The sequence below is a fragment of the Cryptomeria japonica genome, chromosome 1, assembly GCF_030272615.1.
Source record: "Cryptomeria japonica chromosome 1, Sugi_1.0, whole genome shotgun sequence".
Taxonomy (NCBI): Eukaryota; Viridiplantae; Streptophyta; class Pinopsida; order Cupressales; family Cupressaceae; genus Cryptomeria; species Cryptomeria japonica.
In genome coordinates, this window is record NC_081405.1 from 260423729 (window position 1) to 260436383 (window position 12655).

The 12655-nt window shown below is 32.9% G+C and overlaps 1 protein-coding gene across 1 annotated transcript in view; it reads left to right on the plus strand.

Moving 5' to 3' along the window:
- LOC131073781 (uncharacterized) overlaps positions 1–12413 on the plus strand; it is a 35371-nt gene extending 22958 nt beyond the window's left edge. The window contains exons 2-14 of the mRNA XM_058010280.2: positions 5975–6254; positions 6362–8068; positions 8156–8221; positions 8326–8444; positions 8543–8824; positions 8909–8998; positions 9097–9786; positions 9890–10187; positions 10347–10436; positions 10531–10931; positions 11034–11609; positions 11715–12065; positions 12154–12413. Coding sequence (XP_057866263.2) covers positions 5990–6254; positions 6362–8068; positions 8156–8221; positions 8326–8444; positions 8543–8824; positions 8909–8998; positions 9097–9786; positions 9890–10187; positions 10347–10436; positions 10531–10931; positions 11034–11609; positions 11715–12029 — 4899 coding nt within the window. The 5' untranslated portion in view covers positions 5975–5989 and the 3' untranslated portion in view covers positions 12030–12065; positions 12154–12413. The remainder of the gene's footprint in view (positions 1–5974; positions 6255–6361; positions 8069–8155; positions 8222–8325; positions 8445–8542; positions 8825–8908; positions 8999–9096; positions 9787–9889; positions 10188–10346; positions 10437–10530; positions 10932–11033; positions 11610–11714; positions 12066–12153) is intronic.
- The last annotated feature ends 242 nt before the right edge of the window (positions 12414–12655 follow it).

A 12655-nucleotide genomic window follows, 5' to 3' on the forward strand; every position in this document is an offset into this window, starting at 1 on the left:
ATTCATATGTTCTTTGAGAGTGCTTTATTTATAGTAATCCAAGGTTATCTAGGGATCTAGTAACACCCAAAGATTACCTACATTGGCCAATTACAACTTTACAATGGAGGAGGAATATTGTACCATAGTGGTCGACATTGTTCGTTAATACTTCAAGCAGGAATCAACTTTATTTGTGTGGAAAAAATATGGGTTCAATACATTATTTAGGTCAATGACAAATGGTTCTACCGTGATTTTGCACACAATATAGTATGAACATTATAATAATTATAGATACTAATATACAACCATCACTCTAATATATGGCTTAGTATTTGTCCCTATCTTAGGTTGTTACAACATAAATGAAGATTATCATAGTACCTTCGTAATAAAAGAAAAAAGAAAAATGAGTAATCAATGTATTAATCAAATGAGCGTCAAGATTCCCAAGGTTATGTGTAAGTTTTTTACTATCCTTTTGAACTAAATCTATTGGTAAAAGAATCATTTAATAATATATTGCATAGTGAACATCTGGTTAGTTGAACGTAGATACATTCATTAAATGTAAACATTGATGGTTCATAATACATACACATAATCCAACAACACTTTATGAATATGAGTTCTCTTCATAGTCTAAACTACAACCAAATTAGGGTTTTCACAAGAAAATAAAGGGATTCGTAGGGGATGTGACAACCATACCTAGACACTATAACAAAACTTTAACTTAAAGACTTCCCAAGACATCATTTTTTCTTTAGTGATGTCTTGAATTTTTGGTATGGTATTAACTTATCGAATTTACTATAGATAACCCAATAATACCCAAAGATTCATTATTTTTCTTTTTGTATTATACTAAATCTCTCCTCTTGTTGAAGATTTGTATATATTCTTGTATAATTTTCATTAAATCTCTAACAAAACAACACAATTTTCACTTTGCATTTCTAAAGGAAACAATTCCTTCAATTTATTATATAATCAAACACTTCGATACTTAAAAAACCAAACAATATTTTTACACTATTTAATAAAATCTTTTCACAATCCGATAATTCTGAAACTACCTATCAATCACCATATGTTCCTTCCAAACTTTAATGTCAAAACTTGTTACAGATGTATTTTTATAAATATATTTGAAAAAAACTTTCTATATATAATAACTCTATCTTATAAAAAATGCACTCCTAATGGAAGTCAAATCTTTTAATAAAAGATGAATAAATGGATGATCAAATCTTTGTTTCTACTCTTCTTTTCTAATGCTAAAGAGAAATATATAAATTTTGTGAAGTAGTATAGGTTTTCTTTGTTCTTGTTATTAATTCCCAACTAAAGTTATCGTATTAATAGAACAAAACCTCATATTAAAACTAACATAAAAAAGAAAGGGGTAAAACGACAAGAAACATCCTCATAAATAGCTTCAGGTAAATCTTTAATATCTTTATTTATAGAGCATAAAAATCCCCCAAAACTTCGACAAGAACCATAACCCTCACTTCATCTAAACTCATAGAAACAAAAAGATGAACTTGATGGAGAGTTGAAACAAAAAATATGAGGAGGAAGCCATTTCATAGCCCATTAATTCCGACCACATATAAATACTACTTGATGTCCTTATGCACCTGCTTCTATCGAGCCTCCAAAAAGAATGTCCAAATATAGCTCATCTGCCTCAAACAAATAGTGGCACCATTCATCCTTCATAGGAAATCATCAACATAAGTTCCATGATTACCTTCAACATCATCGAAAGCTCCATCTCCACTATCCATGCAAGAGGAATACACCATAGTCAATCACCTTCAGTCACCCTCATTAGAATCCTCATCTCCATTGCCCAAATAAGTTGAATATAGAATAGTGACTACCTTTGCCTTCGCTATGGTTTTTGTTGCTCCAATTTTTTTCTCCTCAAGACTCTAGTTTAGACTACGAGTAGAGAGGCACATCTCTTTGTATTCAAAATTGGAAATTAATTGATTCACCATCCTTGACACCTTCATCCTCAAAAGGGTTAACATCTGTAGAGTTATCATCCCCATCTCCATTGTATGTTTCTTTTGAAACATCCACACTCTTGAAATGTGTAGTGCAAGAAAAACTTCCCTTGTTCCCACACCCACTCCTACCATTGTAATAAGGCCCATATATAGTTCTTCTTCATTTCTTGCTTGTCATCAAATTTTTGTATCCCAAAAGTTTCTTAAAATTGGACTGACCTTATGATATTTCAACTTTTCTCAATAGAACCACAATCCGGATCACCTTGCACCTTGAATACCTAATATCCACAAAATTCACCAATTAGTGATTAGTCCAATTAGTCAAAAACATATATCATGCATTAATTTTGATAGATAAAATAAGTAATAATGAAAATCATTAATAGTATAATTAATGAATCATAAACACCCTATGCACACACACGCACACACGTGCATAATTCAATAAAATTTCGTGAATACAAGTTCCACCCCTAGTATAAATTACAACTTGTCTAGGTGTCTCACAAGAAAATAAAGGGGTTCCTAGGGGATGTGAAAACAATACCTAGACTTCAAAACGTTAACTTCAAGACCTCCCATGACATTATTTTTTCATTAGTGTTGTATTGAATTTTGGGTACATGATATTAATTCATCAATTACTATAGATAGGCTAATAATGCCCAAAGGTTCATTACTTCTCATTTTTATATTAGATTAGATCTCTATATTTGTTGAGGATTTGTGTATCTTCTTTTATCATTTTTTGTCAAATATATATAAAAAACAACATAATTCTCACTTTGCATTTCTAAAGGAAAAAAATATTTTCATTTAGTAAATAATCGAACATTTTGATATTTTACATCAAAGAATACTATCATACAACATTTAATAAAATATTTTCACAATTTGATAACTTAAAAGCTACCAATTTCCATATCTACACTTCCAAACTTCAATTTGAAAATTTATTAAGATAAAATAGTTTTATATGTAAGAAAAAACTTATTTCCTTTATATGCTTACAAAATCATATTTAAAATGGAAAAGAAATTTCAATAACCATAAATACCTCTTCATCCCAATACTCCAAAGGAAAATATAGAAATCTAATCAAAATAGGAAATTTGAAGGAGTCTTCTTTTAAAGGATTATAGCCAAGAGACCATTTATAAGACATGTCATTTTACCCCATAAAACAAGGACCTTCTAGTAGATCCTTAAGAGAAATCATCAAGGTTAGAAATGAAAAATAAGAAAACTTTATTTAACAAAGAGAATAGCTCAACTTGGCCCCTTAAATATTATTTTAAAATAATCCTTCTTCTATAGCATCTTGATGTTGGGTAATTGCAACAATATCTCTCATTGAGAAAGTTCTCAATACATACAATTGACTTAGTGTTAACCATACTAGCACGCTCGACATTGACATCATTGATGTGGGTAGTTTGTATAATAGTATCAAGCTCAAAAGTATGCAAAGATGAGAAGAGATCACCAAAAACTATCATACCACAACCAAAAGATGGAGATGTTGCTATAGAGGGACTTGAGTAAGACTATTGGGTGAAATCATTCCAAACTAAAGTTATTGTATTAATAGAACAAAACCTCATATTAAAAATAACATAAAAAAGAAAGGTGTAAAGCGACAAGAAATCTCCTCACAAATAGCTTTATGTAAATCTTTAATATCTCTATTTATAGAGCATAAAAATCCCCCAGGACTTGGATAGGAACCATAACCCCCACTTCATCTAAACTCATAGAAAACCCAAAGCGAGCCACCTCATGGGGAGGAGCCACAAAAAGATGAGCTTGATGGAGAGTTGAAACAACAAATATTAGAAGGAGGAGGCCCTTTCATAGCCCATGAATTTTGACCACATCCAAATACTACTTGATGTCGTCATGCACCTGCTTCTATCGAGCCTCTAAGAGAATGTCCAAATATAGCTCATTTGCCTCAAATAAATAGTGGCATCATTCATTTCACAGGAAATCATCAACATAAGTTCCACGATTACCTTCAACATCATTGAAAGCTCCATCTCCACTATCCATGCAAGAGGAATACACCATAGTCAATCACCTTCTACCTCATTAGAATATTCATCTCGATTGCCCAAAAAAGATGAATATGGAATAGTGACTACCTTTGCCTTCACTATGGTTTTTGTTGCTTCAATGTTTTTCTTCTCAAGACCCTATTTTAGACTATGCCTAGAGAGGGCCATCCTCTTTGTATTCAAAAGGGGAAATTAATCGATTCACCATCTTCGGCACCTTCATCCTCAAAAGGGTCGACATCTGTAGAGTCACCATCCTCATCTCCATTGTATTTTTATTTTGAAACATCCACACTCTTGAAATGTGTAGTGCAATAAAAACTTCCCTTGTTCCCACACCCACTCCCACCATTGTAATAAGGCCCATATATAATTCTTCTTCATTTCTTGCTTGTCATCGACTTTTTGAATCCCAAAAGTTTCTTGAAATTGCATTGACCGTATGATATTTCAACTTTGCTCAATATAACCACAATCTAGATAACCTTGCACCTTGAATATCGAATATCCACAAAATTCCTTACAAAATTCACCAATTAGTGATTAGTCCAATTAGTCAAAAACATATTTCATCCATTAATTTTGATAGATAAAATAAGTAATAATAACATTCATTAATAGTAAAATTATTGAATCATAAAGATGCCTACACAAACATACACTTAATTGAATAACATTTAGTGAATACAAGTTCCACCCCTAGTCTAAATTACAACTAGTCTAGGTGTCTCAAAAGAAAATAAAGGGGCTCCTAGGGGATGTGAAAACCATACCTAGACTTCAAAAATTTAACTTCAAGACCTCCCATGACATCATTTTTTCATTAGCATTGTCTTGAATTTCGGTATGATATTAATTCATCATTTACTATAGATAGGTGGATAATGCTCAAATATTCATTACTTTTTATTTTAATATTAGACTAGATCTCTATGTTTGTTGAGGATTTGTATATCTTCTTTTATCATTTTTGTCAAATCTATAACAATCGACATAATTCTCACTTTGCATTTATAAAGGAGAATTTTTTTTCATTTAGTATATAATCAAATATTTTGATATTTTACATCAAAGAATACTTTTATACAACATTTAATAAAATATTTTCACAATTTGATAACTTAAAAGCTAGCAATTGCCATATCTATGCCTCCAAACTTCAATTTGAAAACTTATTAAGATAAATATTTTTATATGTAGAAAAAAAACTTATTTCCTATATATATGCTTACAAAATCTTATTTAAAATGGAAAGAAGAAAAATAACACACATAATAACTTGATCTTATGTTTAATTCTCAATGAAAAATAAAACATGGATTTCTACATAAGTAAAATATTTTAATAAATCGTAAATAAATTGATGATAGAATTGTTTTGATTTTAAAGTCTTATTGTTATTTTTAATCTTTGAAAATTAAAAAGCCCCATTATTTTTGTGAACTCATTAATATATTTATGTATTTTTATCTTCCTCATAATAAAATCTTCCACAACTTGTGACTCTTGGATTAAGGATCTCTTTTAATTCATTAGTCATATTAGAGGAGGGAGAGCCAATGGATTGAATTGCCACGAGATTTATGAAATGTAGAAAGAAATGACACCAAAAAAACAAAAATATCGCTTCATAGTTGAAAGTGACCAAATTATGTTGACTTTGAACTTGTGTCGTCTCTACTAATCCAATGTGTGAACAATATTTAATTGTCTAAGCCTTTTTGTTTCTACTCTTCTTTTCTAACGGGAAAGATATATATAAATTTTATACTAAATCGAGTAGCAATATAGTTTTCCTTTGTTCTTATTATTATTAATTGTAAATTGAGTGAAATTCAATATTGCGATAGAAGCACGCTCTTTCTTCTTGAAGTTCAAAGTTATTTGACTGTTTTAAATATTGTGTAGGAGAAACAGGAAACCATGCCGACCAAGTTGAAGTTCAAGATAGTATATTTTAGAGATGCAATGCCAAATGGGTACCGTTTGGCCACGGTTGAAGAAGTTAGAAATAATTTGGACACCCTTAAATTCGGTGGATATGAGGGTGTATTCCGTCTTTTGGACGGTCGCCTCTTGTTGCCTGACTATCGACTTGAACATGTTTTCGATAGATTTTATTGGTCGGTGGTGGTGAAGGAAAAAGAGCGAGAGGAGGATGCAGGCGTTTGGAAGAAAAAATGGTCAGGTATTACGAGGGATTAATTGTAGGGGTTATTCATTATTTCAGTTTGTATTGTCTGTTATAAATTCATATCGCTTTATATAATTATCTTCTTTAATGTGATATTACAGCTTGTTATCCATCAAGTGCTGATTTGTTGAGAAAGCAAGTCTATGATGGAATTATTCTCTCTCAACAAGGGAGACATACTGCAATGGCCATTGCTTCCATCAATTATGACGCAGAAGTTATATATTGGCTGCTCAAAACTACAAACCAAATAGAGCTCCAAGATTTTGCAAATTTGCTCAAGCCAAACAGATTTCATTTGCTCAAGTCAAACAGATTTCATTTGCTCAAGTCAGACATAGTTAAAGTTTCTAAAAATTTGTTGGAAAGTTTGTCGGCTTCTGAGTTTCCACTACAGTTTCCACTACAGTTGCCACTTGAACATGATCATTTCATGAATCATTTCCTAGCTAATCGCTTGTATTTCATTTTCATATCATACACTAACCAGACTAAAGGCATCGTTTATGTTGAATTGTTGGTAGAGATGTACTCTACTAATATTGTTCACTACAAAGGTAGAGATGGTGTGTCCCTTCTGGATAAAGTTACACTACATGCTGAATATGACGAAGATTGGATTCCCGCATTGACAAAGCTCTTGTCGGTATCTCACCACTCTGTAGAAAATCAGGTTTCTGAGATTAAGCATCGCTTTGGAGACATATTTATTAAGGCAATTGAAAGAGGGTATGCTCAACTTGTAGAAGATTTATTAAAATTGAAAGATGATTACATTGAACAACTCACTACAGCTCTCTGTATGAAGGCTGCAGCAGGGATCGTATGTAAAGGCTATCTGCAATGGCTGCCTGATTTCTTAAATTTGTTAAAGCAAAAAGTTGGAAATGAGCTCCCACAAGACGAACACGGAAAGACACTCTTTCATTATGCAGCCGATTCAGAAAATGAAAAAGTCTTCAAATTGCTTGTTGAGACATATCAAGATATGTACAGAGAGAAAAAAAGGGATAAATGGGGAAGAAACTTTCTTCATTGGGCAGCACTCAATGGACAAGCCGACTTTTGCAAGGATTGCGTGGATGATTGGCAGTTAAAAGTAGATGCCAAGGATAGTTTTGGCCGGAATTCTTTACATTTGGCAGCTCAAGGAAAGAAGGGACACCTTGTTGTGGGTTATTTAGTGGATTCATCCTCAGTGAACTTAATTTATGCAAGGGATGATGAAGGAAGAACACCCTTGCACTTAGCATCTGCAAAAGGCAACATTGAAATGGTTGAAAAACTATTATCTTTCAGCGCAGATAATCCTTCTCAAGGGATACATTACATTAAGCAAGTCGATGGCTTGGGGAAGACCGCATTGCAAATGGCAGCAGGTGGAGGCCATACGCGTATTGTGCAGCTATTTTTGGATAGAGGATGTGATCCCTTATCAGAGCGTGATGCCAATGGAAGCACAGCATTGCACTATGCCGTTCAAGCAAAGGATCCAGAGGTTGCATTGGCCATATCGCAGAGCCTCCTAGATAAATATGAGAATGAAAGGAAAAAAAAATTGCTTCTCTTGTGGGCCTCAGCAGGCGGCATTGGCACTGCAGAGGAAAGAGAAGGGGTAGATCCTTCGGTTAAGGATTTCTTTTTACAGGAGAAGGCAAGGGATAAGATTAATTTGTTGGAGGCAGCAGCAAAGACTAAGAATACAGAAATGGCCTGGGAGCTTCTAAATAGAGATGCCCGTATGGCAGATCTTGATAAGTATAGAAATGAATATGATAGAGATGAAGATATAAAGAATGCAAAATCGGGTAAGCAATTTTACGTTATCATTCTTCTTTTTGTGATATAGTTTTGCAGTTCTTTATTGCATTTTGATTATTAATTTAAGGTGACAGTAATAAGAGAAATAGATATAGCAAAGGAGCACGGACGAGATAAACCAAGCCTGAAGGATAATCTCGGTAATTTATATGAATTTGTAGTTTCAGTTTTCAATTGATCTATTTAATGTGGATCCTACCAGATCGACCGAATATAAAACAAAACATTTGTTCAATTTGTGTAGAAAGAAATGTTTTAGCCGAAGGTCTAGCTGCTCTATTTTTGAATAAATTTATAGAATCTCCGATCACAGTGGGCATTTCTGGTGAATGGGGCATGGGAAAATCCAGCCTCATGATTCAGGTGCGTTTTACTTTTGGTATAGAAATAAATTTCAGTTTCCAATAAGTACTTGTTTCATGGTAACGAAAAACTTAAATCCTTCCAACTTGCACATGTAGACCGAAAGCATTCTGTTGATGGCAGCCTCTCAGTTGTCATTTCCCAATCTCCTCCGTTCTGAAAAATTTGTTGGAGCAGAGAAGATATCATTGAGTACTAAAGGTCGAAAGATATATACAAGGATGAAAATCACCATGAACAAATTATTCTCATACAGCGAATATCCTGATCTGTGGGATGATGAGGATCCATTTCTCGTTTTCCTTCTCTGTGTCCTCCCTAGAGCAATTTGCCTTGGAATAATCAAGATATACAAATTGTTAACATCCAGCGAGTCAGAGGTATGTTTTAGATATATTTTTCTTATAAATTTGTGCAGTTTAACAAAAATTATTATAATATCATAATTCATTCATTTTGAACAGAGAGGACTGGTGAAATTGTTGGAGGAGTATCATCCCCAACGCCATGCCATTTATAAGTCCCTTGCATGCATGGATATTCATAATCAAATGGTGAGTTGAAATTAAAGATTTTAAACACACAAAGAACTATTAATTGATCAATAATTGTTCTATTGATATCTCTTGCTTCTATTTGTACTTATGTTCAGCTAAGTTCACACGTCAATGGAGAGAGTGAATTCCAACAAATGAGGGGAGTGCCTCGAGTTTTGACAATTCGATACAACGCCTGGCACTATCGCGATGAGCATGAAGCTTGGGCTGGGCTAGCAGTCACAATCACAAAAGAAATTGAGAAGGCAATGACTCGAGCACAAAGATTCAGCACTTGCTGGAGATATAGTTGGGCTAAAAATAGTGTCAACATCTGCATACAAATATTTTTACCTTGTCTGTTGGTCACATTTCTAGCAGGCTGGGTGGCTTGGGCAGCTTGGGCCTTATTAAGGGATTCTAAATTCAAAGATTTACAATATGGATCCATACCTTGCACTATCATAGCAATTGTATGGGTGGTATTGAAATCTATTATTTCTGTTGTGAAACCAGTGAGCACACAGATGGTGGGATACATAAATTCACCAGATCACACAGCTCATCTTGGCTATCAAGAGCAAGTCATATCTGACATAAATTTCTTGAAAGAGGAACTTGGAAGAAAGCCTCACTGGTTTTTTTCTATCATTTCTGGTGAATGGTGTAGAAATTGGTTTGGTTTGTATCCCGACAATGTTGAAAATACATGCGTCCCAAAATTTAGGCCAGCCTCTGAGGATCAACTTCGAATCATAACCTTTGTTGATGACCTTGATAGATGTGATGAAAAAGTTGTTTTACAGGTTCGTGATATCCATTTGAATTTTTTTAATTTGTTATATTTTTGTTTTAGAATATTTTATTTTGTGGGCTAAATTGGTTTGTTTTATTTTTCAATTAACACAGGTCTTATCTGCTATAAATCTTGTATCGGCCGAGTGTAAGATTAATGTTATTTTGGGGATAGATAAAAAAATGATTCAAAGAGCAGTTGAGAGACATTTTAAAGATAATGATGATAAGGATTTAGCAGACAAGTTTATTTGTAAGATCATTCAAATTCCATTGAGTTTGCCGGATCCTACAAATAAAGAATCGGATAAATTTCTACAGCATTTTTTAGGACACCAACCACCTAGAGATGCTACACTTGGACTGGAAGACAATGAAGACACAGATTATGGTGATATAGACACAGATAATGGTAAATGACAAGAAAGTGATGTTTCTACACAACATAATCATGGGTTCGAAAAAAATTACATTGTAAAATTATATATATTTAAGCTGATTAAAGCTACATCGATGTGAATCAACTAGTTTGTATGATAATTGTTACATTTTTGCCTTTGTGTTTTTATAGATGATGAAGGAGTCATTTTTCCAAGAAGAAGAGAAGAAAATACAGTGGTTAATATTGATTGTTCTAATGGATTATCCACAGATTGTAAAGGTAAGTATCCCAAATCCTAAAGTGACATATTGAGATCTTTTTAGTTTACAATGAATACATATTTAAACAATTCACAATTTTACATATGTGACAGGAGTTATCAAAATAGTGTGTCATTGGTTTGCTTGCTTCTATCAAATTTTGTGTTTGATTGCTTGCAACCTTTCAAGTGAACTTCGACAAATTGATGATGAGAAAAACACAAAAGGAATCCATATTTTGACATTCTCAAAAGGAGCCCGATTAACAAGAGAAATGTTACTATCAAATTATAACCGAGAAGAAGCTACAACCTTGTATAAGTTGAAGGAGTTTGTCATTGGCACCCAAAAACTTCCTCGTGAGTGGAAACGTTTTTTAGACTACTGCAAATTTGTATGCAATGTTCTTTCTATGAGAGGCAAAGTAAACAGGCTACCAAATTGGAAGCTAGAATTGGTGGCTTGGATATTTGTTTGTTGGAATTGGAAGCATGAGATGAACACTCTCATCAAGGTTGGTGTAATAATATATTGCATTCATTTATTTCTTGATTGATGATGTAATTTAATAAAAAAATCAATAGACTCATAATTCTAACTACTTTTGTATATGTAGGGTTGGCACAAGTATACAATTGTGCAAGCTGGGTCCATGAAAGATGAAGATGAAGTAGAAAATGTATATGGGCCTTCACTTAAACAAATTGTTAAGAATTATGTTGTTGAATTACAAGAATCACAACAAATTTTAGATTTTGATGTGGATTTGGTTAGAGAGGTAGCATTAAATAGTAGAACTATGGAGACACAAACAATTCAAGACAGCCAGACCCAATACTTCAATTGGTTGAACTTATTAAAGGCATTAAAAATTCACGATGTTTCAATGAAAGGTATTCAACTATTTCAGAATTTTCGCCTTCATTGTGAAACTGATAATCTTCCATGGCCTTTGTTAGAGTCAGATTATAGCCAAGAAAAAGCTAAATACTTGAATAAAATCAAGAAATTTGCCACTGGTAGGCGAAAAAATTCCCATGAATGGAAACAGTTTTGGGACTACAACAAATTTGCACGTAATATTCTTTCTAGTATTGGAGAAGTACAAAATCTACCTAGTTGGAAGGTAGAATTGGTGGCTTGGATATTTGTTTGTTGGCAATGGAAACATGAGATGAACACTATCATAAAGGTTATATTATTAATGTTTTATTCATTTCTTCTTTGATTGATTTTATAATTTAATTTATTTGAGATTGGTATCTTAGATCTAAAGTCTTTAATTTTTGAAGTGTAGGGTTGGAAAAAGTACGCAATAGTAAAATGGAAGGATGAAGGCAAATCTATGGAAGTTGATGTTGAAGTAAAGGAACAAATGTCTGATGCACCTTCACTTAAACAAATTGTTGAGAATTTTATGGATGTCAATTTCAATAAAGATGGAAGAACAATAGATGGCCATGATATTACAACTGATTGGTTGAACTTATTAAAAGCATTGAGCATACAAAATATTTCAATGGCAGGCATTCAACTATTTCAACAATTTCGCTTTCATTGTGAAATTGATGATCTTCCATGGCCTTTGTTGGAGTCAAATGTCAAGATATAAAAAGCTTGACTTTGTTAAATTTTGCTAAATACAAATGTAAGCATCTTCAAAGCTTGCCTACTTTTTATTATATTTGTTACATATTCAAACATTATTACTTGTTAACTATATGAATTTATTACAGATCTTACCACAACGAACCGGTGAAAGATCTTGGAGGGGAAGATATGGGTGAAAGATCTTGGAGGCACTGGTCCTAGTTCCAGAACCAGAAGTAGGAACAACAACAAGGGTACACCTCCAGATTCATCATGGAGGAGCTGGAGGAAATCAACAAGATTTTTGTCCAGAAGAACAAGGATTTGGTCTCTTAATTGAGAGTTTTTTCTTTTGTTTTGTCTTGTTTGTCTACGTTTCATGAAGTTATTTACACATCCTTTTATATATTTTTATTATGTATATTTTTATTTTATTTTCTAATATTCATATGTTAGAACCAAATACTCATTTGAAAATATAAGTTGAATCATAGACTCTATTAATAATTCTCATGTTATTAGTGACGAAAGAGCTTAGTTTTCTTACTGGCTTTTCTTTTTTTTGTTCTCTCCTAACTATGTATATTCACGCCACCATTGGCTTCTGGGCTTTTGTCCATTTTATTGATCTCTGGCTAGCAATGAATT